This window comes from Schistocerca piceifrons, chromosome X (assembly GCF_021461385.2).
Source record: "Schistocerca piceifrons isolate TAMUIC-IGC-003096 chromosome X, iqSchPice1.1, whole genome shotgun sequence".
NCBI classification, from domain to species: Eukaryota; Metazoa; Arthropoda; class Insecta; order Orthoptera; family Acrididae; genus Schistocerca; species Schistocerca piceifrons.
Window position 1 is genome coordinate 401,112,120 of NC_060149.1, and position 23,550 is coordinate 401,135,669.

General features: G+C 42.7%; 1 protein-coding gene across 2 annotated transcripts in view; it reads left to right on the top strand.

Moving 5' to 3' along the window:
- Positions 1 to 23,550, top strand: part of LOC124721754 — a 171,376-nt gene that overhangs the window by 39,107 nt on the left and 108,719 nt on the right. For both annotated transcript variants that reach the window (XM_047246856.1, XM_047246857.1), the window contains one exon: positions 15,891 to 16,024. In XM_047246856.1, the coding sequence (XP_047102812.1) occupies positions 15,891 to 16,024 (134 nt within the window). The remainder of the gene's footprint in view (positions 1 to 15,890; positions 16,025 to 23,550) is intronic.

Consider the following 23,550-nt stretch of genomic DNA (forward strand, 5'->3'; position numbering starts at 1 on the left):
AACTATAAACAGCTTTGCTTGCTGAGCTTTAAACTACTGTCCGAGTCTTTATAATCGCCTCTGGTGATGTCTCCGACATTAGGAGATGAAGCACAAGACATGGAAACATGCCTTAGACCATAACCTAGTGTATGTATAACCAAAAATCACCAAGGATACAAGTGCTGACCATGAAAGCCTGCCTTGTATAGTTGTATTACCATTGTGGTTGATATTTTTCTCATTATGTAACATTCTTGTCAAACTGGAGTAATTGTGTGCTAACAGAAAGACATGACTATTGTGTGGAAATAATCTAGTGTGGAGCAGGAATTAATCAATGTGGAGAGGCATGAGGAATAAAAAAAAAGTCAGCAGAGGAAATTCTGAAGGAAAAAACAATGGCCACAGAAAATAAGAATGAAAGACAGATGGACAAGGAAAGTTGGTATAGTGCTTACAAAGGGACAGAGAATTTTGTTTCTGATGGACAGGAAGAAGACGTGGCATATTCTGAGAGGGAAGTTAAGTGAAAAGGGAAAGGCTTCATCACCTCTTGAATGCAGCAAGATTTTGGATTGGGTACAGGGAAACATTCACTGTAAGGACTCCTAAACAGACTGGTGCTGTGTGCAAGACTGGAAATTAAATTCAGATCTTTACATTTTGTGGCAGCTCAACTGACAATAGTTTGAGCCTGAAAGCATCAGCCTAAGTAGGTTGCACAGTGTTTTAGAAGTTTGACTCATATTTGTGAGAAGCGGAATTTGGATCTTCACTCAGCACTGCAGATTTACGTTTTCCACAGTTCTCCTATCGGTTAAGGGAAATGCTGGGATAGTTTCTGTGATGAGAATGTGACACATTTTCATTGTTATGTTGGTATTATCCTAACTAGTGCTTCATCTGTAATGCCAATGGGACATTAAACAGGAACCTTCCTCCATAGCTTCAGTTGGTGAATACCTCTCTTTTACTCTTCCAGGCTTTACAGAAGTTCACTCTTGGGGGGGGGGGGGGGAGGGGGGGGGGAAGGATTTGATGGGAAATGTCTATTGAGGAAGTTCGCTACAGCAACATTGAGTGAGGTGATGAAATGGTTAAGGCAGTGGATACATGTGTGGCAGGAGCAAGGTTCAAATCTAGATACAGTCTTCTACAGTTAAGTTTTAATTGGTTTCCCAAAATTGCTAAAGGCAAATGCCAAATTCCTTTCCCACCTTAGCCTATTCTTTTGCTATGGCAAACACTATGCTGTGAAATGAATCATTCGTTCTGGAAAAAATCTATTTGCTGTGTTCAAGACATCCTCATCCTATCCATTCTCCAAGGAGTATTGGTGCAACAAGATATATAGGAGGATGCACATTGAGTTTTGTATGTAGGGTATGAAGTGAACATTTATGTATCAAGGTTTGACTTTGCTGGCAAGGGCATTGGCCACAAAAGGCAATAGTTCTGGTTCAAGCCCCACACTAGGACATAGTTTTAATGTCTGGAAGTTTCAGGCTGTAAGAAGGTGTGTGCAGGCTTGTGTGGTGAGATTATGATGTGCTACATATAGTATCCAAGACCTCACATCGAAACTCATGATTACGCCATCATCTTCCACTTTCCAGTACAAGCACTATACACACCTATAGACTACATCCACAAGTCTGTCTCCAGTCACACTCATCCGTCATAGGCCAACATGGTTCATTTTGATTCATTCATAGACAGAGATTCCTTGCACTATTCCATAATGCAATGGCACTGCTGTATATACTCATATTAGTTTTTTAAGGAATTGTTTGGTTTCATTTTTCACTTATTGTTGACCTACTGGTGTACTGTAATGTGTGGGGCATTGACTTGCTAGATGACAGTCAGATTGAGTTGTATCTGAATTCTGTGTTCTTAACTCTTTGTTATGTCAGCCAGCATTGGAGAGTTGTTTTATGCAGTTTTGTCATTTTCATTTTGGCTCATGCTTTGTTGTTCCCCCATCTTTGTATCAGGAACACTACATACAAGGACTTAAATATGAAATACATGCACCAGTGTTTACATGATTCAGATTGGTGGCATACATGACATTCCCTCTTTTACATTATAACCCAATTTAGATTAGTTGACATTTGATGTTCAAGGTTGGCATGGCAATGTTGTCACAACTAGTTGTGTCTGCTGCCAGCCACCCTAGCACTCTGCTCTGCATGACAATAAAACATAATTTTAAAGTCTTTGTCTCCCACAGAAATTGTGTAAAACTTCTGAAAGTCATGTATGGCATACAGCTCTATAGTGTCTCAAAGCATGTCATAAATGTGTTCTTAATTTTAATTAGGGCTAGGGTTATGTTCTTGAAATAGTTGAATTTTTTGCATCTGGAAAAGTTTTGTGCTTGAGAACTGGAAGGCACAGTGCATTGTGCAGTGGATGTAGCAGCACTGTGGCAGTCGATAATGCCAACCTCTCACCGGTGTACTGCTGGCTCTCGCTGTAAAATGGCAACCAATTTAAGTAGGACTATATAGGTACAAGCTATGTTGTAGTATCCAGCCACACTTACTTACTTACTTTAGTACTTACTTACTTACTTACTGGTCAGCACTACACTCCTTGTAGAACCTTGGCCTCTTTTGTTACCTGCCTCCATTTTCTCTGTCCATTGCTGTCCTTCTCCAGTTCCTGACTCATATTGCTAGGTCCTCAGTATTTTCAAGCTACCTTTTCCTAGGTCTTCCTCTTCTCATTTGCCCTTTGGGCTTTTCTTTCCTTGCTTGATTTTCACTGCATTATTCATCTGTCCAAAAAGTGTCTGTAGTTCTGTGTATGTTCTTATTCTATAGCTTCCTTCCACTCTCATTGCCACATGTATCTTTGTCAAAATCTTCGTTTCCCGTCTCAGTAACCACCCTTCCTCCTTTGTGGTCATCACCCATCCTACTGACTCATACATTACTATACATCTTAATGTAGTCAAATATATTTGCATTTTTGTGTTCCTACTAATATTTCTGCACTTGAATATATTCTGCATGGTACAGTAACATTGGTTTCCACTTGCTATCTTTTCTAGATTTCTGCTGCTGTCCTGTTATCTTCTGTTATTATCAAGCCTAAGTATTTAAACTTTTCCACTCTTTGGTACTCTTTCCCATTTATTTCTGTTGAAGTCTGTCCTCTATCCCCACCAGGATGTCCCATCGTCATATACTTTGTGTAACCTATATTCACTTCCAGTCTTTACCTCCACCCTGCTCCTTCCAATGCAGCATAATTGTCCTTCAAAGCCCTGATATCACGTGCAATTAGTTCTACATCGTCAGTGTATGCCACCACCTGGACCTGATGGTTAAATATTGTTCCCCCTGGGTTTGATGGTATTTGCCAAATTATCTTCGCTAGTGCTTCGTTAAAGAGTAGACCGGAGATCACATCTCCTTGTCTCAGCCCCTCCCTACGTGGAACTCTCCTGACAACTCTTGCTGTATTCTGACTGTGCAGACTACTGCTTTCATTGTCATTCCAGTCAGTCTCACAAATTTTAGTGTGATTCTAAAATCCTGCATGCTTATGGAACCTTATTCCTGTTTAAAATCGATATACAACTGACACATTAGCTTGTTATATTCATAAAGTTCTCTACCACTTGTCTCAAGAAAAATATCTGGTCCATAGTGGACCTATTTTCCCTAAATCCAGCCTGATACTCCCTCAGTATCATTTTCACCTGGTATTCTAGCCGACTGCCTAAAATCTTACTAAACACCTTGTACATTGTGTCTTAAGAGAGTAATCCCATGGTAATCACTGCCCTGTCCCTTTTCATCTTTCTTATGTAATAAGCAGATTATTCTCATGCTCAAATCCTTAGGCATTTCTTCTGTATCCATATTTCGTTCATAAATTCATTAACAGCTGGCTTCATCTTCTTTCCCCAAAATTTGGATAATTTGACTTCTATGCCATTTTTTCCAGCTGCTTTATTATTCTTTAAGTTTTTAATTGCAGTCTTTACTTCCTCTAAGTGTGATGGTTCAACTTCCTTCTCTTCCACTTCTGATTCTAATTCCAAATTCAGTTCTTCCTCATCATTCAGGGTTTCATCTCTGTTCCCTCCCCCCTTTCCATCAAATAACTCGGCAAAATACTTTTCCATCTTCCCAAAGCTTTGCTTTTACCTTCAATTAGGTTTCCATTTCTATTCTTATAGAAGACTAATCTTGGTTGAAATCCTCTCTTCATTCCTCTGAATCTTTCGTAGAACTTTTGTATCTCATTATTATTCCTTATTTTGTCCACCTGCTCTATCTTCTTTCTTTTATACTGCCTTTTCTTCACCCTACCTAACTTATCCGCAATTTTCCTCTTCTCTCTATAGTATTCCTCCACTAGTCTTGTTTTGGGATTTCCAGCATGCTGTTTTCCTTTGCAATTCTTTGTCTTGCTCCATTTCTGTCTTGGATTACTAGTGAGCATTCCTTGTCGAAACATTTCACTATTCTTTGGTATTCTGTCCTCCCCAGTACTTCTTTTGTGGCTATACTGATAGCTGTTTTCATCACCAAAGACCTGCTTGACTTTATACCCTTCATTATATAATTTTTCTGCCAACATTGAGATAAGATGTTCCGTATTAAGTTTGTTTAGTAAGAAATGGTCTATTGGCATAGTTGATGACAGTGTTTCATCAAATAAAATAGAAGCGGATGACATAGCATAGGCTATTTGGGCATGTTTGGCACATTTTGTGATTTTCTCAGCTCCCTCCTCCAGTTATGCAATTGGACCCAAAGTGTTTTTTGACGTAGTTCACATACTTTTCAAGAATGGGGGAAAACACTTAATCAGTATTTCCACCCAAATTGATGTAAGAGGAACCTCCCACCAAGAATGGTGTTGCATATGATTTTAACACTGACTGGACCGAAAAGTTTAAATAGGTCTGATTTTCTTGTCTTGTGCATTATTCTGTCATCATCAAAAAGAGTTTAAGGATATGGGGCTAGCTCAGAGATGAAGTATGACTCAAGCTGTTGTGGTGACTTCATATGCAAAGGGATTCAAAGAAAATTTTATCAGAACTGACTGGCACTTGATCACCATCCATTTTGACTCGCACTTCTTAGATTGTAGGGGCCACTACTCAGTTCTTCCACAGGAACTGCACTTTCTTACAGCTGTTTTCCTCTTGAATATTTTCCGTACCTCTTTTTCCCTTTTGTTAATACTTCTTGTATGATTACCACAAACACAACTAATTAATGCAAAACACTATAAATTACTTACTTGAATAATTAAATTAATTAAATTAACAAATAGAGTCAACTACCTAGATAGGTAGGTAAATAGATACCTCACTAAATTGCCCTTAAATTTGAATATTTCAATAAATGTGGATGATTTGGCCTTCAGAAGTAATTTTATGTGTATCTTTGCAAAGGCGTGAGCGTATTTTGAAATTTAGAAGCTTTTATGCAGAAGTGATGCTCAACAACTTTCATCCTTGACACTTTTTATTTAGAGTGATCAATTTTGGGTTACAGGTGTTGGAACATTGGAACATGAGTATAACACTCTTTTCAACCAAGTTGGTAAAAATTAACAATCTTTGAGGATGAATTGCGGCTAAATGGCTGAACCGAATCTAAGTTTTAAGTAGGTCATTCCATGTGAAATTTTACGCTCTTTCATTTTGATGTATTGAGAATTATCTGTAGGATGTATTGTTTTTGTGTTATAAGTGAAAAAGTTGGACCTCAAATGTTTAGCACAAGCCAGAAACATCCCAAACTCGTTTAAGTGTTATTTGGGGTGTCTAACATCGATTGACTTTATTTCCAGCTTGTGCATATTTATTGATCAGCGTGCTCTTTTTTCAGGTTAATTTTCCAGGACTACAAAGAATATAAATCTGTCCTTTAGTATAATTCTGGGTTCTGTATTCAAACAAGAAATAAGTTTCTGCTCATCAGGCTCAGTTTTTTGGCACTTTACCTTCTGCCAAAGTTGTTGGTAACACTTCTTGGTTATAGTGATTTCACTTGATTTAATGACTCTGCATTTGTAAATGTTGGATAGCAATCATATTATTTACAAGGGATTCTCAAACATGACTGTTAATTCAGAAATCCATCTCTAGGAAATGAGGAGGTTTAACAACATTTATGATTAGTCACGCTCAAATGCTTTGTACCTGTGAATATAGTGTAACTCCTTTTTTTTGTATGGCAGGAGAGTTACACTTTCAAAGGAAATTTAATCCTCCTGTAAAGAACCACACACACTTGTTTTGGGTATAAGGTTGGCGATCAGGAGAACAAATGGTTTCCACAAATATGTTGTTTCACATGTGTTACCTTACTGACAAGTTGGGTAAAAGGATCATGTCTCCTATTCTTTACTTTTTCCGTGATTTGGAGAGAACCAATTGATGACACCCAGGTCTCACAAAGACAGTTGGATTCACCTCAAAAACAAACAAAAATTATGCAATATACTTATTCCCCATCCACTATAAGCCCCATTTGTGACAGTGAATAATTCCAGTACCAGTGACTCTTGAGATGTGGCAACAAATCAAGTACCGAACATGTAGAAGACAGAGAAGTATGTATGCTTGCTAGTATTTCAAAACTCCAGGTGTGGTGAGAAAACAGTTAATTACAAATGAACTACTAGCTGTACACAAGAATTATTTTTGTTAACTGCACTTGAAATAAAGGCAGAAAGAAGGTTAGATTCATTTATATGGGAGACGTTCTCAGCCTCAGATCAGAAACAGTAGTGGCAACTGTTGTGACTCGCCAATCTTTCAAAGTGCCGCCGCGCTGTTGCGCGCGTCCTCTACATGCGGCGCTGTCTGCCAGCCATGAAGCAGCAGCGCCACCTAAGCAGCCAGCCAGCCAGGGGCCGCTAGACTCGGACTCAGTGATGATTTGACTGTTAAAGCGACACACGTCTTACTCTGTTTACTTGATCTGTGACTTTCATATATTGTGTCGTCCTTGAAATATATTTGTTCAACTTGAAGTTATAACAATTGGCGATGAGGTAGTGAATTTTTCTTTTTCGTCGTTGACACATGTATTTCCATGGCTACTTTAGAGCAACTCTTGCAAGGTCTTGTAGAACAGCATGCGCTTCTCACAAATGTGATTCGTGATTTTGTCGCGGCATCAAATGCGGGGCGTCTCTCGTCATCATCTCTACCTCCTTTTCCTCCTTACAACGAGACGGCGGAAGACTGGTCTGATTACGGAAAACGTCTTCGACAGCACTACTCAGCATTTCATGTCGCTGTTGACCAAACATGTAAGTGTCTGTTCCTTTCATGGATTTCACCTCAAATGTATCGGTTGTTGTTGTAATTGGCTCCTTTGAAAGATCTGTGTCTTTGTCCTTTGCTGAAATATGCTCACTTCTGTCCGACTATTTTCAAAAGCATACGCACGTGGTAGCCTCTCGTGTTACCTTTTATCTTGTCAAAAACAACAGAATCGATCCTATCGCACTTGGGCTGCTGAACTTCACAGCCTCAGTAGAAAGTGTCAATTTGTTACTGAAGTTCACAAAGAATCCTACGCTGATTCCATGGTACGGGATGCTATTATCCAGTCGGCGCCCGACAAAGAAGTTAGGCAACGTGCCCTTCAGTTGGCAAATCTGACTCTAGATGAAGTCCTATCCATCGCTCAGTCTTTCGAAATTTCTCACGCCACTGGAGCGCAGATAGAGGCATGGGGCGACGTCGGGGAAATACAAACTCTGTGCGATGTTGACGAAGCGTGTGGAGTGTCCCCGGCGGCCGACGTGGCTGCAGTACGCTCCCAAGCGCATCTTCGGCCTAACCGTAAACAAACCTCTAAGAAACTGCAGCAAAACCCACGGCTACTTCCTTCATGTCCGCGTTGTTTTATGAAACGTTCACGACAGGATTGTCCACAACTTTGGGCCGTGTGTCACAAATGCAAAAAAAAAAAAAAAAAAAAAAAAAAAAAAAAAAAAAAAAAAAAAAAGGTCATGTGTCATCCGTTTGCAAATCCAACCGCATACATGGTGTTCATGAACATGACGCTGATTCTGATTCTGTGTTGTCTGCCAATTGTACTTTTTCCCTTTCAGGGAGGTTATTCCTCACTGTCCAAATCCTTGGTCGAGATATTTCTCATGCAGGTGGATACTGGTTCTGCTGCCGCTATCATCAGTTCTCAGATGTATCTTCAGTTCGGTTCTCCAATCCTGTCACCTGTCATTAGGCAATTACGGACTTAACAGTAAACAGAAAATTTCTCTCTTGGGACAATTTGATGCTGAGGTATCTTACAAATCTGTCATTCGCACTGTCCCCATATTTGTGGTCGACCATAGTAATGTGGAGAATCTTTTTGGTTTCAATGCCTTTTGCATTTTTGGGTTCTCCATAGATGACTGTCAATATCGTCTCTAATGCTATTTCTTATGCTCAATTGGATTTTTTCGGGCTCGGCCCATTCCTGTGGCCCTCCGTGATCAGGTCAAACGCAAACGGGAGATGGATCGACTCACTGCTTCAGGGGTCTTGCTTCCTGTCACTTCCAGTTAGTGGTCCTCTCCTGTTGTTGTCGTTGCTAAGCCAAATGGTGATATTCGTCTCTATGGCAATTTCAAAGCCACTGTAAATGCTCAATGCCTTACCGACACTTACCCTATGCCTCGACCTGAAGAATTGTTCACTAAACTTGCTGGAGGCCAGTATTTTTCTAAACTTGACCTGCAGAAGCTTAGCATCAACTTCCTCTCGACACTGCTTCTCGGCAGTTTCTGGTCCTTAACACGCCTTTCGGCCTCTATCAATACCAACGATTGCCATTCGGGGTTGCCAGCACCCCTGCTGTCTTTCAGCGATTCTTGGAACAATTATTGCTCGCTGTCCCTAGGTGTATAAATTACATGGATGACATTGTTGTCACTGGCTCCACCACTGAAGAACATCTTCAGAATCTCCCCACACTTTTTCATGTCTTACAGACTGCCGGTCTTAAGTGTAATCTTCAGAAATCAAATTTTTTTTCAGGCATCTATCACGTACTTGGGGGGGTTTCAACTCTCTTGGGATGGTATTCGTCTGCTTCAGCAAACTGACACTGCGATCGATGCCCTTCCTCGCCCTACATCTGTTAAGGAACTGCAGGCCTTCTTGGGTAAAATAGCATACTATCACAGGTTTTTACCGTCTGCTGCTTCGGTGGCTCAGCTGTTGCATCACCTGTGGCATAAAAACGTGCCTTTTCACTGGTCCGCGTCATGCGATGCGGCTTTCCAGAAATTGAAGACTATGCTGAAACAGGCCCCGTGCCTGGCTACTTATCGACCTGGCCAACATCTTGTTCTTGCCACAGACGCCTCTCAATACGGGGTCGGTGCAGTTCTTGCGCACCGTTTTTCTGACGGCTCGGAACAACCCATTGCTTATGCCTCCAAAACGCTCACGGATCCCCAACAAAAGTATTCTCAAATTGAGAAAGAAGCTTTGACCATTATTTATGCTCTTCATAAGTTTGGTGTTTTTCTCTATGGCTCAAAATTTCATTTTGTTACGGATCACAAACCACTTGTTTCCTTGTTTCATCCATCCATGTCACTTCCTGACAAGGCTGCACACCGCCTCCAGCGTTGGGCTCTTTACTTGTCTCGTTTAAATTATGAGATTCATTTCCGGCCAACGGCTCAACATGCAAATGCTGATGCACTGTCTCGCCTTCCCATGGGTCCTGATCTGGCATTCGATAGGGACGAACTTTTGTGTTTCCACCTGGATGTTGCTCAGCAGCGGGTTGTGGACGGGTTCCCCATCACCGGGGACCGGCTGGCGGCTGCTACAGGTTCTGACCCTACCCTTTCCCGGGTTTTACGCTGTATTCAGAAGGGTTGGCCAGATCGTCCGTCCGCTAAGACTTCTGATCCGTTGCGGAACTACTACGTTTTTCGTTACTGCCTCACGGCTAGGGATGGTGTTCTCCTCCTTTCTAGCGAAATTGCTCCGCCGCGTGTTGTGGTACCTGTGTCTTTGCGTGCTTCGGTCTTGCGCCTCCTTCACCAAGGACACTGGGGTGTGTCTCGCACTAAATCTCTGGCGCGCCGTCATGTGTACTGGCCCGGCATCGACTCGGAAATCGCACACATGGCGCTGCCTGCGGCCCTTGTGCGTCACAGGCCGCCGCCCTGAAGTCATCTTTGTCACTGTGGCCATCCCCTGAGAAGCCCTGGGGGCGTATTCATGCTGACTTTGCGGGACCGTTTTTAGGTACTTATTGGCTTCTAGTTATTGACGCCTACTCTAACTTTCCTTTCATTGTCCGTTGCACGTCGCCTACCACCGCGGCAACCACCAATGCTCTAGCTCGAATTTTTTCTTTGGAAGGCCTTCCCTCTACTCTTGTTACTGATAATGGTCCGCAATTTGCCTCTTCCAATTTGGCAGATTTTTGTGCCCATCACGGCATCATGCATGTCACGGCCCCTCCGTTCCATCCACAGTCAAACGGTGAGGCTGAACGACTGGTCCGCACATTTAAGGTGCAGATGAGGAAACTCCTGATTACTTCTGCTGCTGATGATGCTCTTCTCCAATTTCTGGCTTCTTACCGTTTCACCTCCATGGGCGACCACAGCCCGGCTGAGCTCTTACATGGCCGACAGCCCGAACGCTACTTCATCTTCTGTGGCCTTCCACCTGACGGCCGTGGGTGCCTTCGCTTGGCCGGTTCACCGCCGATGACCTTGTATGGGTACGGGGATATGGTAGGCGGTCAATATGGAGTCCTGGCTGCATCTTAAGACACCGTGGCCGACACCTGTATGAAGTCCAGACAGACACGTGTGTTGCAGTGCGTCATTCGGACCAGCTTCGGCCTCGTGTGCCGGCAACGCCTGTTCCGGATGCTGCTACACCACCTTCAGCTCTACCTGACGCTCGGGATCTTGGAATCTCTCATTACTCACAATGCGGTCCTCTCACCGTCATATCGGTGCCAGCACAGGAAATGACGCCAACAGAAGACGTGCCCATGCAGGAACCAGATGACCATCATCTGTCGGAGCAACTCTACCAGCCTCCGTCTCCTATGGACGCGGACATATCGCCCATGTCTCCTGTTATAACAACCAGAATTGCTGCAATGGGCAGATTGGTGCATGGGGCCCCAGCAGATTCGACCCCTACGTCTTCTGTCATCTCGACCCGTTATCATCGGGGACACTTCTGTCCGTACGGGAAGCCGCGTCCTCGAGACTTTACGGCCAGTCAAACACCACCTATGGATGTTAGAAATCTGCAGGCCGCCTCCATCAAGACCTGTGCAAAAACTTCAAAGGGGGGAAAAGTGTTGTGATTCGCTGATCTTTCAAAGTGCCGCCACGCAGTTACGCTTGTCCTCTACATGCGGCGCTGTCTGCCAGCCAGGCAGCAGCAGCGCCACCTAAGCGGCCAGCCAGCCGGCGGCCACTAGACTCGGACTAAGTGATGATTTGACTGTTAAAGTGACACACGTCTTACTCTGTTTACTTGATTTGGGACTTTCATGTATTGCGTCATCTTTGAAATATATTTGTTCAACTTGAAGTTATAACAGCAACTTAAAAAGTTCATCAGTTAATGCTATGAGAGATAAATTCAGGAAGATAGCAATGCTAAATATGTATGTTCCCACGTAGGTTTATCTAGATGACGAATAATTTTATATTTACATCAGAATGACCTGCAATTATTTTACTTTAACTTAAAATCTTATTAAAAACATCGTAAACACTACACAAATTATAGTGAGTTGATGTTCTTTGTTGTTGTGGTCTTAGTCCAGAGACTGGTTTGATGCAGCTCTCCATGCTACGTTATCCTGTGCAAGCTTCTTCATCTCCCAGTACCTACTGCAACATACATCCTTCTGAATCTGTTTAGTGTATTCATCTCTTGGTCTCCCTCTATGATTTTTACCCTCCATGCTGCCCTCCCAATACTAAATTGGTGATCCCTTGATGCCTCAGAACATGTCCTACCAACCGATCCCTTCTTCTAGTTAAACTGTGCCACAAACTCCTCTTCTCCCCAATTCTTTTCAGTACCTCCTCATTAGTTATGTGATCTACCCATCTAATCTTCAGCATTCTTCTGTAGTACCACATTTCGAAAGCTTCTATTCTCTTCTTGTCCAAACTATTTATCGTCCATGTTTCACTTCCATACATGGCTACACTCCATACAAATACTTTCAGAAACGACTTCCTGACACTTAAATCTATATTCGATGTTAACAAATTTCTCTTCTTCAGAAACACTTTCGTTGCTATTGTCAGTCTACATTTTATATCCTCTCTACTTCGACCATCGTCAGTTATTTTGCTCCCTAAATAGCAAAACTCCTTTACTACTTTGTCTCATTTCCTAATCTAATTCCCTCAGCATCACCCAACTTAATTCGACTACATTCCATTACCCTTGTTTTGCTTTTGTTGATGTTCATCTTATACCCTCCTTTCAAGACACTGTTCATTCCGTTCAACTGCTCTTCCAAGCCCTTTGCTGTCTCTGACAGAATTACAATGTCATCGGCGAACCTCGAAGTTTTTATGTCTTCTCCATGGATTTTAATAACTGCTCCGAATTTTTCTTTTGTTTCCTTTACTGCTTGCTCAATATACAGATTGAATAACATCGGGCAGAGGCTACAACCCTGTCTCACTCCCTTCCCAACCACTGCTACCCTTTCATGTCCCTCGACTCTTATAACTGCCATCTGGTTTCTGTACAAATTGTAAATAGCCTTTCGCTCCCTGTATTTTACCTCTGCCACCGTCAGAATTTGAAAGAGGGTACTCTAGTCACCATTGTAAAAAGCTTTCTCTAAGTCTACAAATGCTAGAAATGTAGATTTGCCTTTCCTTTATCTATTTTCTAAGATAAGTCGTAGGGTCAGTATTGCCTCACGTGTTCCAGTATTTCTACAGAATCCAAACTGATCTTCCCCGAGATCGGTTTCTACCAGTTTTTCCATTCATCTGTAAAGAATTCACGTTAGTATTTCGCAGCCGTGACTTAATAAACTGATAGTTCGGTAATTTTCACATTTGTCAACACATTCTTTCTTTGGGATTGGAATTATTATATTCTTCTTGAAGTCTGAGGGTATTTCGCCTGTCTCACACATCTTGCTCACCAGATGGTAGAGTGTAGTCAGGACTTGCTCTCCCAAGGCTGTCAGTAGTTCTAATGGAATGTTGTCTAGTCCCAGGGCCTTGTTTCAACTTGGGTCTTTCAGTGCTCTGTCAAACTCTTCACACAGTATCATATCTCCTATTTCATCTTCATCTACATCTACATCCTCTTCCATTTCAATAATATTGTCCTCAAGCACATTGCCCTTGTATAGACCCTCTATATACTCCTTCCACCTTTCTGCTTTCCGTTCTTTGCTTAGAACTGGGTTTCCATCTGAGCTCTTGATATTCATACAAGTGGTTCTCTTTTCTCCTAAGGTCTCTTTAATTTTCCTGTAGGCAGTATCTATCTTACCCCTAGTGATATGCACCTCTACATCCTTACATTTGTCCTCTAGCCATCCCTACTTAGCCATTCTGCACTTCCTGTCAATCTCAATTTTGAGACGTTTGTATTCCTTTTTGCCTGCTTCATTTACTGCATTTTTATATTTTCTCCTTTCATCAATGAAATTCAATATTTCTTCTATTACCCAAGGATTTCTATTCGCCCTTGTCTTTTTACCTACTTGATCGTCTGCTGCCTTCACTACTTCATCCCTCAGAGCTACCCATTCTTCTTCTACTGTATTTCTTTCCCCCATTCTTGTCAATCGTTCCCTAATGCTCTCCCTGAAACTCTCTACAACCTCTGGTTCTTTCAGTTTATCCAGGTCCCATCCCCTTAAATTCCCACCTTTTTGCAGTTTCTTCAGTTTTAATGTGCAGTTCATAACCAATAGATTGTGGTCAGAGTCCACATCTGCCCCTGGAAATGTCTTACAATTTAAAACCTGGTTCCTGAATCTCTGTCTTACCATTATACAGGGTGATTCAAAAAGAATACCACAACTTTAGGAATTTAAAACTCTGCAAAGACAAAAGGCAGAGCTAAGCACTATCTGTCGGCGAATTAAGGGAGCTATAAAGTTTCATTTAGTTGTACATTTGTTCGCCATTTCAGCCAATAAAGTTTTTGGCCCCTTTTTCTTCGAAGGTGCTACTGTAACTGGACTACAGTATCTGGAGATGTTAGAGAATTGGCTGTTCCCTCAGCTCGAACAAGAAGCACAACAATTCATATTTCAGCAGGATGGAGCACCACCACATTGGCACTTATCTGTCCGTAACTACCTGAACGTCAACTACCCGAGGCGATGGATCGGCCGCCAGGCAGCCCGTGACAGAGCACTTCATCACTGGCCTCCAAGAAGCCCTGATCTTACCCCTTGCGATTTTTTCTTATGGGGGTATGTTAAGGATATGGTGTTTCGGCCACCTCTCCCAGCCACCATTGATGATTTGAAATGAGAAATAACAGCAGCTAGCCAAACTGTTACGCCAGATATGCTACAGAGAGTGTGGAACGAGTTGGAGTATCGGGTTGATATTGCTCGTGTGTCTGGAGGGGGTCATATTGAACATCTCTGAACTTGTTTTTGAGTGAAAAAAAAAACCTTTTTAAATACTCTTTGTAATGATGTATAACAGAAGGTTATATTATGTTTCTTTCATTACATACACATTTTTAAAGTTGTGGTATTCTTTTTGAATCACCCTGTATAATCTATCTGGGACCTTCCAGTACCTCCAGGCTTCTTCCATGTATACAACCTTCTTTTGTGATTCTTGAACCAAGTGTTAGCTATGATTAAGTTATGCTCTGTGCAAAATTCTAATAGGCAACTTCCTCTTTCATTTCTTACCCCCAATCCATATTGACCTACTACGTTTCCTTCTCTCCCTTTTCCTACTATCGAATTCCAGTCACCCATGACTATTAAATTTTCGTCTCCCTTCACTATCTGAATAATTTCTTTTATCTCATACATTTCACCAATTTCTTTGTCATCTGCAGAGCTAGTTGGCATATAAACTTGTACTACTGTAGTAGGTGTGGGCTTCGTGTCTATCTTGGCCACAATAATGCATTTACTATGCTGTTTGTAGTAGCTTACCCACACTCCTATTTTTTATTCATTATTAAACCTACTCCTGCATTACCCCTATTTGATTTTGTATTTATAACGCTGTATTCACCTGACCAAAAGTCTTGTTCCTCCTGCCACCAAACTTCACTAATTCCCACTATATCTAACTTTAACCTATCCATTTCCCTTTCTAAATTTTCTAACCTACCTGCCCGATTAAGGGATCTGACATTCCACGCTCCGATCCGTAGAACACCAGTTTTCTTTCTCCTGATAACGACGTCCTCTTGAGTAGTCCCCGCCCGGAGGTCCGAACGGGGGACTATTTTACCTCCGAAATATTTTACCCAAGAGGACACCATCATCATTTAACCATACATTAAAGCTGCATGCCCTCGGGAAAAATTACAGCTGTAGTTTCCCCTTGTTTTCAGCCGTTCACAGTACCAGCATAGCAAGGTCGTTTTGGTCGTTTTGGTTAGTGTTACAAGGCTGGATCAATCATCCAGACTGTTGCCCCTGCAACTACTGAAAAGGCTGCTGCCCCTCTTCAGGAACGACACATTTGTCTGGCCTCTCAACAGATACCCCTCCGTTGTGGTTGCACCTACGGTACAGCTATTTGTATTGCTGAGGGACACAAGTCTCCCCACCAAAGCCAAGATCCATGGTTCATTGGGGGAGGGGGGGAGTTGATAGCCTCAGAAAAAAGTCACTTGCATTGCTAAAATACTTTTTTTATATTGTAATTTGTTTCAGGTACAACACAGAACTTACGCAGATTGTTGATGAACTTTCAAAAGGTTTTACGGAAGAATATCGTGAACAAAAAAAAATGAAACTGCACAGAGTACATGTATCGGCGTCTGATGCTGTGGCCAGTAAAGTTAAAGGTAAGAGGTGGCTTATGGAGTGACTGTATCCGTTTTGTATGGGAAGAAATGGAACATCGATAAAGGAGTATTTTTGTATGAACCCCCACTAAGTGCCACATTTTGTCCAATTTTCAAGAAATGTTTTTTTTTATTTTTATTTTTTTTTTTTTTTTTTTTATTTATTAAAAATGCCTGTTAGAAACTTCTAGTGGGTACTGAGCAGATGACATTTTAAATCAAGACCCATGCACATAAATGTTCTTTCTTTCTGCTGCCGTTGAAGCACATGTAGACAGAGCTGAATTTTTGTTTGTCAGTCATAAAACATAGTAATTTATGGGATGAAGAGGCAGTTTATGAAGAAGCCATTACCATTTCTGCAGTTTTGCTTCTAATGATTGGGCTAAATCTCTACAGACAACTGTAGTAAACGACCAGTTTTATTAAAATCTCTGCCACAGAAATAACTCCCCAAGTTTCTAAGCATTCTTATAATCTGTAACTGCAACAAAACAAAATGTAATTTTTTTCTAGATGGTGTATACATGTTGTATTAAAACTAGTGGACAACAGGTGGAGAGTGACGTCTTCATGCGAGGATAAGAAAACAATATTGTATCTGCATAAGTCCAGAAGTGCTGTTTCAAAAAGTGATGTTGTTCATATCATTAGCGTCTTGTTGAGGGGTATATTTTATGCACAGTGTCGTGCTGGCATGTTAAATTATCCTTTATTACATTGTGTGAGCGGTTGACAAAAGCGTCACACACAAACTAATTAAATTTCTCAGTTTACACATAAATACACCCTTCAGTTACCTACTAAAGAGAGATCTGAACCTGCTCAAACATGAAATGGTGCATGCTGCCTGAGCTTCTACGACTTGTGCCAGAAGAGATGATCATGATTTCCATGTGGTGTGTGAACCACTGCCTTTCAAAAACAGCTACAAGCTGTATTAGCAGTGAGCAGTAGTCTTCAGGCTGCTGCCCTAGGCTGCAATGACATTATGGCACCTGCAGTGAAAGCTGTGGCACCTCTAATGCCTTTGGAATCGCTTTAACTCCTGGTATCTCTGTGCTTTTCAGCGCATACAACCAGACTGGTTCATTATCACTCGAGGTGTGATTATAGGACAATGGTGGGTTTGAGTATTGCTGTGCATGAAAGGCAAATTTGGTTACTGTCTGCTGTAATATTATGTGTATGTAGGTCAACTAGTTGGCCGCCTAGAATTGGTACAAGGTAAGGTGAATTTGTTTACGAAGCTGTGCAGCCCCAGGTCTGATAGCATAACGCAGCCGGATAGGCTGCCATAACTGCTCCAGGTGAGCCATGTGCGTTAGTGAAGGACTGGATGTGGGGGAAATCTCTATGCTGGAAATTTGGATGGCTGTTAATCGCATGGGCTTTGTGCAGGAGATGCTCCAAGAAATGGTAGTGTAAGACAATCTTAAAGATGGCTAAGATACAGCTCTTTGTGATTTGACAATAACTCACATCAAATATTAATGCAAATCTGAATACATTTGCGATCTCAGAAACGTTAGGCACGTCCAGTGACACAACACAATATCTTTAAAACTACAGAAGTTAATATCTCACAATAAATAAACATTTTCAAAGTTTGAGTCTTGGTTCGCCACACAGTTTTAATCTTCCAGGAAGTTTCATACGAGTGCACACTCTGCTGCAGAGTGAAAATCTCATTCTGGAAACTGTTTACTATTTTGCCAGTAACTGACTTAACAATTTTTAATTGCTTCAGGTGATTTCAACAGACTGTTATCCTAGGTGATAGTGTGTCAATATAGCTATCATCTCTGAAAGCTATGTATCTCTATCCATTTTATTTTTTGATTAAGTGTATCTTTTATATCTTTTTCATCACACAAATGTTTGTCAGAATATCATGTTCTCCACATTTACACAGCAAATGAACACAGCATGAATACCTCATATTTTGTCATACTTTTGTATTTATTTAAAGAACTGTTTACTATGAAACTTCCAGGCAGATTAAAACTGTGTGCTGGACCGAGACTCGGGACCTTTGCCTTTTGATCTGCCAGGAAGTTTCATACAAAGTGCACACACTAATGCAGAGTGAAAATCTCATTCTGGAAACTGTTTACTATTTTGCCAGTAACTTTATTGAAATATTGATTGCAAGTGTTATTAAAAAATTGTGCTAATTTAAATGTGGTCAATGGCATGTGTTAGCAGACACTACCATTAAAAAGTGCCAAAAGATGCCTGTGTCAAGAAGGCATAAATAATTGTTTAAATAATACAGGGCTATTACAAATGATTGAAGCGATTTCATAAATTCACTGTAGCTCCATTCATTGACATATGGTTACGACACACTACAGATACGTAGAAAAACTCATTAAGTTTTGTTCGGCTGAAGCCGCACTTCAGGTTTCTGCCGCCAGAGCGCTCGAGAGCGCAGTGAGACAAAATGGCGACAGGAGCCGAGAAAGCGTATGTCGTGCTTGAAATGCACTCACATCAGTCATAACAGTGCAACGACACTTCAGGACGAAGTTCAACAAAGATCCACCAACTGCTAACCCCATTCGGCGATGGTATGCGCAGTTTAAAGCTTCTGGATGCCTCTGTAAGGGGAAATCAACGGGTCGGCCTGCAGTGAGCGAAGAAACGGTTGAACGCGTGCGGGCTAGTTTCACGCGTAGCCGCGGAAGTCGACGAATAAAGCAAGCAGGGAGCTAAACGTACCACAGCCGACGGTTTGGAAAATCTTACGGAAAAGGCTAAAGCAGAAGAATTTCTTAAACAGGAGATTGGAAAACCGATGGATCGGTCGTGGTGGAGATCATGATCAACAATTCATGTCATGGCCTCCACGCTCTCCCGACTTAACCCCATGCGATTTCTTTCTGTGGGGTTATGTGAAAGATTCAGTGTTTACACCTCCTCTACCAAGAAACGTGCCAGAACTGCGAGCTCGCATCAACGATGCTTTCGAACTCATTGATGGGGACATGCTGCGCCGAGTGTGGGAGGAACTTGATTATCGGCTTGATGTCTGCCGAATCACTAAAGGGGCACATACCGAACATTTGTGAATGCCTAAAAAAACTTTTTGAGTTTTTGTATGTGTGTGCAAAGCATTGTGAAAATATCTCAAATAATAAAGTTATTGTAGAGCTGTGAAATCGCTTCAATCATTTGTAATAACCCTGTACTTAATGATAATGTGTAATCATTTAATGTGAGTGCACTTGTGCAAGAATACTCGTTTATTTATTTATAAACCAACTATTACTTATATTTGCAAACAATGTGAATGTCACCAAATGTTTATAATGTTTCTTTTATGTAAATAGTTTTGTCATATTCTTTTATTTAAATAGTTTTGTCATATATTAGTTTAGTGTGGAAAAGTGGTCATCTTGAATCAAATCATGTTTGTAGAGTTTAAGGATGATGTATTTTTGTTGGTAATGGCCTTCACCCAATGAGAGCTGGGCATTGGCAGAACACTGCTGGAGTCAAGTCGAGACTTGGATTTTCCGGGTGAAGCCCTCCAGGGAATGATTCTGGAGACTTTGTCAAATGTTGGAAGAAGACAGATACACCTGTGGTAATGAGTGTGATTTGATCATGGACATGTTTGATTCTGGGCAGTGAATGGCCACTATCATACACCTAAAAGGACTTTATAATTCAAGAGGTCTGAATGTGCACCAAAGTAGGACTTTTAATTTCTTCAGCTTGCAATAAAGAACTGCACATAGCCAGAGTGTTGTGACTCGACGATCATTCAAAGCGCCGCCGCGCAATTACGCGCGTCCTCTACGTGCGGCGCTGTCTGCCAGCCATGCAGCAGCTGCGCCACCTAAGCGGCCAGCCGAGCAGCGGCCGCTAGACTGGGACTCAGTGCTCATTAGAATGCTAATGTGTACACATGTCTTGCTTGTCAACTTACTCTGTGACTTATATGTGTTGTGTCGTTCTGAAATATATGTGTTAAACTTGTCACCGTTGACCCACAGGGTTCCATGGCTACTGTCGAGCAACTATTGCAAAATCTCCTTGAAGCAAACGCTTCTAACAGTGGCGATTCGCGATTTCGTCGTGGAGTCAAATGCGGAGCGTTTCTTGTCGTTGGCTATTCCTCCTATTCCTCCTTTTCCTCCTTACAACGAGACGGCGGAAGACAGGTCTGATTGTGAAAAACGTCTTCGACAGCACTTCTTGGCATTTCATGTCACGGACGAAAAACCATGTAAGTCTCTGTTCCTTTCCTGGATTTCACCTCAAATGTATCGGTTGTTGTCACAATTGCCTCCTTTGAAGGATCCTGCGTCTTTGTCCTTTGCTGAAATGTGCTCACTTCTGTCTGTCTATTTTCAAAAGCAAACACATGTGGTAGCCTCTCGTGTTGCCTTTTATCGTTGTCAAAAACAGCCACATCAATCCTATCGTGCTTGGGCTGCTGAACTTCACGGCCTCAGTCGAAAGTGTCAATTTGTTACTGACGTTCACAAAGAATCCTATGCCAATTTCATGGTACGGGATGCTATTATCCGGTCGGCGCGCGACAAAGAAGTTAGGCAACATGCCCTTCAGTTGGCAAATCCGACTCTAGATGAAGTTCTCTCCATTGCGCAGTCTTTTGAAATTTCTCGCACCGCTGGGGCGCAAATAGAGGCGTGGGGTGATGTCGGGGAAATACAACCTCTGTGCGCTGTTGACGACGCGTGCGGCGCCTCACCGCCGGCCGACGTGACTGCAGTGCGCTCCCACGCGCAGCCTCGGCCTAACCGTAAACAACCCGCTAAGAAACTGCAGCAAAACCCCCGGCAACTTCCTTCATGTCCGCGGTGTTTTACGAAACACTCACGTGAGGATTGTCCCCAACGTTGGGCTGTGAGTCACAATTGCGAAAAGAAAGGTCATGTGTCTTCTGTTTGCAAATCCGACCGCATACATGATGTTCATGAACATGACGCTGATTCTGATTCTGTGTTATCTGTCAATTGCGCTTCTTCCCTTTCAGGGAAGTTATTCCTCACTGTCCAAATCCTTGGTCGAAATGTTCGTGTGCAAGTGGGTACCGGTTCTGCTGACACTATAATTAATTCTCAGACGTATCTTCATTTGGGTTCTCCACTCCTGTCACCTGTCACTCAGCAATTACGGACATACAATAAACAGAAGATTTCTCTCTTGGGACAGTTTAATGCTGAGGTATCTTACAAATCCGTCGTTCGCACTGTTCCCATATTTGTGGTCGACCAGAGCAACGCAGAAAATCTTTTTGGTTTCGATGCCTTTCGCGTTTTTGGGTTCTCCATCGATGACTCTGTCAATATTGTCTCTGATGCTATTCCTTATGCTCAACTGGATTCCTTGTCGACGACATTTTTGTCCCTTTTTTCTCCTGGGTTAGGCCGTGCAAACGACTTTGAAGCTCATATCACGCTCAAACCCACTGCTCGGCCTAAGTTTTTTCAGGCTTGGCCCATTCCTGTGGCCCTTAGTGATCGGGTAAAACGGGAGTTTGATCATCTCACTACTTCAGGGGTCTTGCTTCCTGTCACTTCCAATGAGTGGTCCTCTCCTGTCATTGTCGTTGCTAAGCCAAATGGTGATATTCGTCTCTGTGGCGATTTCAAAGCCACTGTAAATGCTCAATGCCTCATTGACACTTACCCTATGCCCCATCCTGAAGAACTGTTCACTAAACTTGCTGGAGGCCAGCATTTTTCTAAAATTGACCTGTCAGTAGCTTATCATCAACTTCTTCTCGACGCTGCTTCCCGGCAGTTTCTGGTCCTGAACACGCCTTTCGGCCTCTATCAATACCAACGCTTGCCATTCGGGGTTGCAAGCGCCCCTGCTCTCTTTCAGCGATTCTTGGAACAATTATTGCTCCCTGTCCTTGGGTGTATCAATTACATGGACGACATTATTGTCACTGGCTGCACCACTGAAGAACATCTTCAAAATCTCCGTACACTTTTTCATGTCTTACAGACTGCCGGTCTTAAGTGTAATCTTCAGAAATCACAATTTTTTCAGGCATCTATCACGTACTTGGGGTTTCAACTTTCTCGGGATAGTATTCGTCTGCTTCAGCAAACTGTCGCTGCGATCGATGCCCTTCCTCGCCCTACATCTGTTAAGGAACTGCAGGCCTTCTTGGGGAAAATAGCATACTATCACAAGTTTTTACCGTCTGCGGCTTTGGTGGCTCAGCTGTTGCATAAAAACGTGCATTTTCACTGGTCCGCGTCTTACGAAGCGGTTTTCCAGAAATTGAAGACTATGCTGAAACAGGCCCCGTGCCTGGCTACTTATCGACCTGGCCAACATCTTGTTCTTGCCACAGACGCCTCTCAATACGGGGTCGGTGCAGTCCTTGCGCACCGTTTTTCTGACGGTTCTGAACAACCCATTGCTTATGCCTCCAAAACGCTCACGGATCCCCAACAAAAGTATTCTCAAATTGAGAAAGAAGCTTTGGCCATTATTTATGCTCTTCATAAGTTTGGTGTTTTTCTCTATGGCTCAAAATGTCATCTTGTTACGGATCACAAACCACTTGTTTCCTTGTTTCATCCATCCATGTCACTTCCCGACAAGGCTGCACACCGCCTGCAGCGTTGGGCTCTTTACTTGTCTCGTTTAAATTATGAGATTCATTTCCGGCCAACGGCTCAACATGCAAATGCTGATGCACTGTCTCGCCTTCCCATGGGTCCTGATCAGGCATTCAATAGGGACGAACGTTTGTGTTTCCACCTGGATGTTGCCGAGTAGTGGGTTGTGAACGGGTTCCGCATCACTGGGGATAGGCTGGCGGCGGCTGCTACGGGTTCTGACCCTACCCTCTCCCGGGTTTTACGCTGTATTCAGAAGGGTTGGCCAGATTGCCCGTCCGCTAAGACTTTTGATCCGTTGTGGAACTACTACGCTTTGCACTACCGCCTCACGGCTAAGGATGGTGTTATCGTCCTCTCCACTGACAATGCTTCGCTGCGTGTTGTGGTACCTGCGTCTTTGCGTGCTTCGGTCTTGCGCCTCCTTCACCAAGGGCACTGGAGTGTGTCTCGCACAAAATCTCTGGCGCGCCGTCGTGTGTACTGGCCTGGCATCGACTCTGAAATAGCACACATGGTCGCTGCCTGCGGCCCTTGTGCGTCACAGGCCGCTGCCCCGAAGTCATGTTTGTCACCATGGCCTTTGCCTGAGAAGCCCTGGGAGCGCATTCATGCTGACTTTGCGGGACCCTTTTTAGGTACTTATTGGCTCCTCGTAATTGGCGCCTACTCTAACTTTCCTTTCATTGTCCGTTGCATGTCGCCTACCACCGCGGCAACCACCAGTGCTCTCGCCCGCATTTTTTCTTTGGAAGGCCTCCCCTCTACTCTTGTTACTGATAATGGTCCGCAATTTGCCTCTTCCAATTTTGCAGATTTTTGTGCCCGTCACGGCGTCATGCATGTCATGGCCCCACCGTTCCATCCACAATCCAACGGTGAGGCTGAACGACTGGTCCATACATTTAA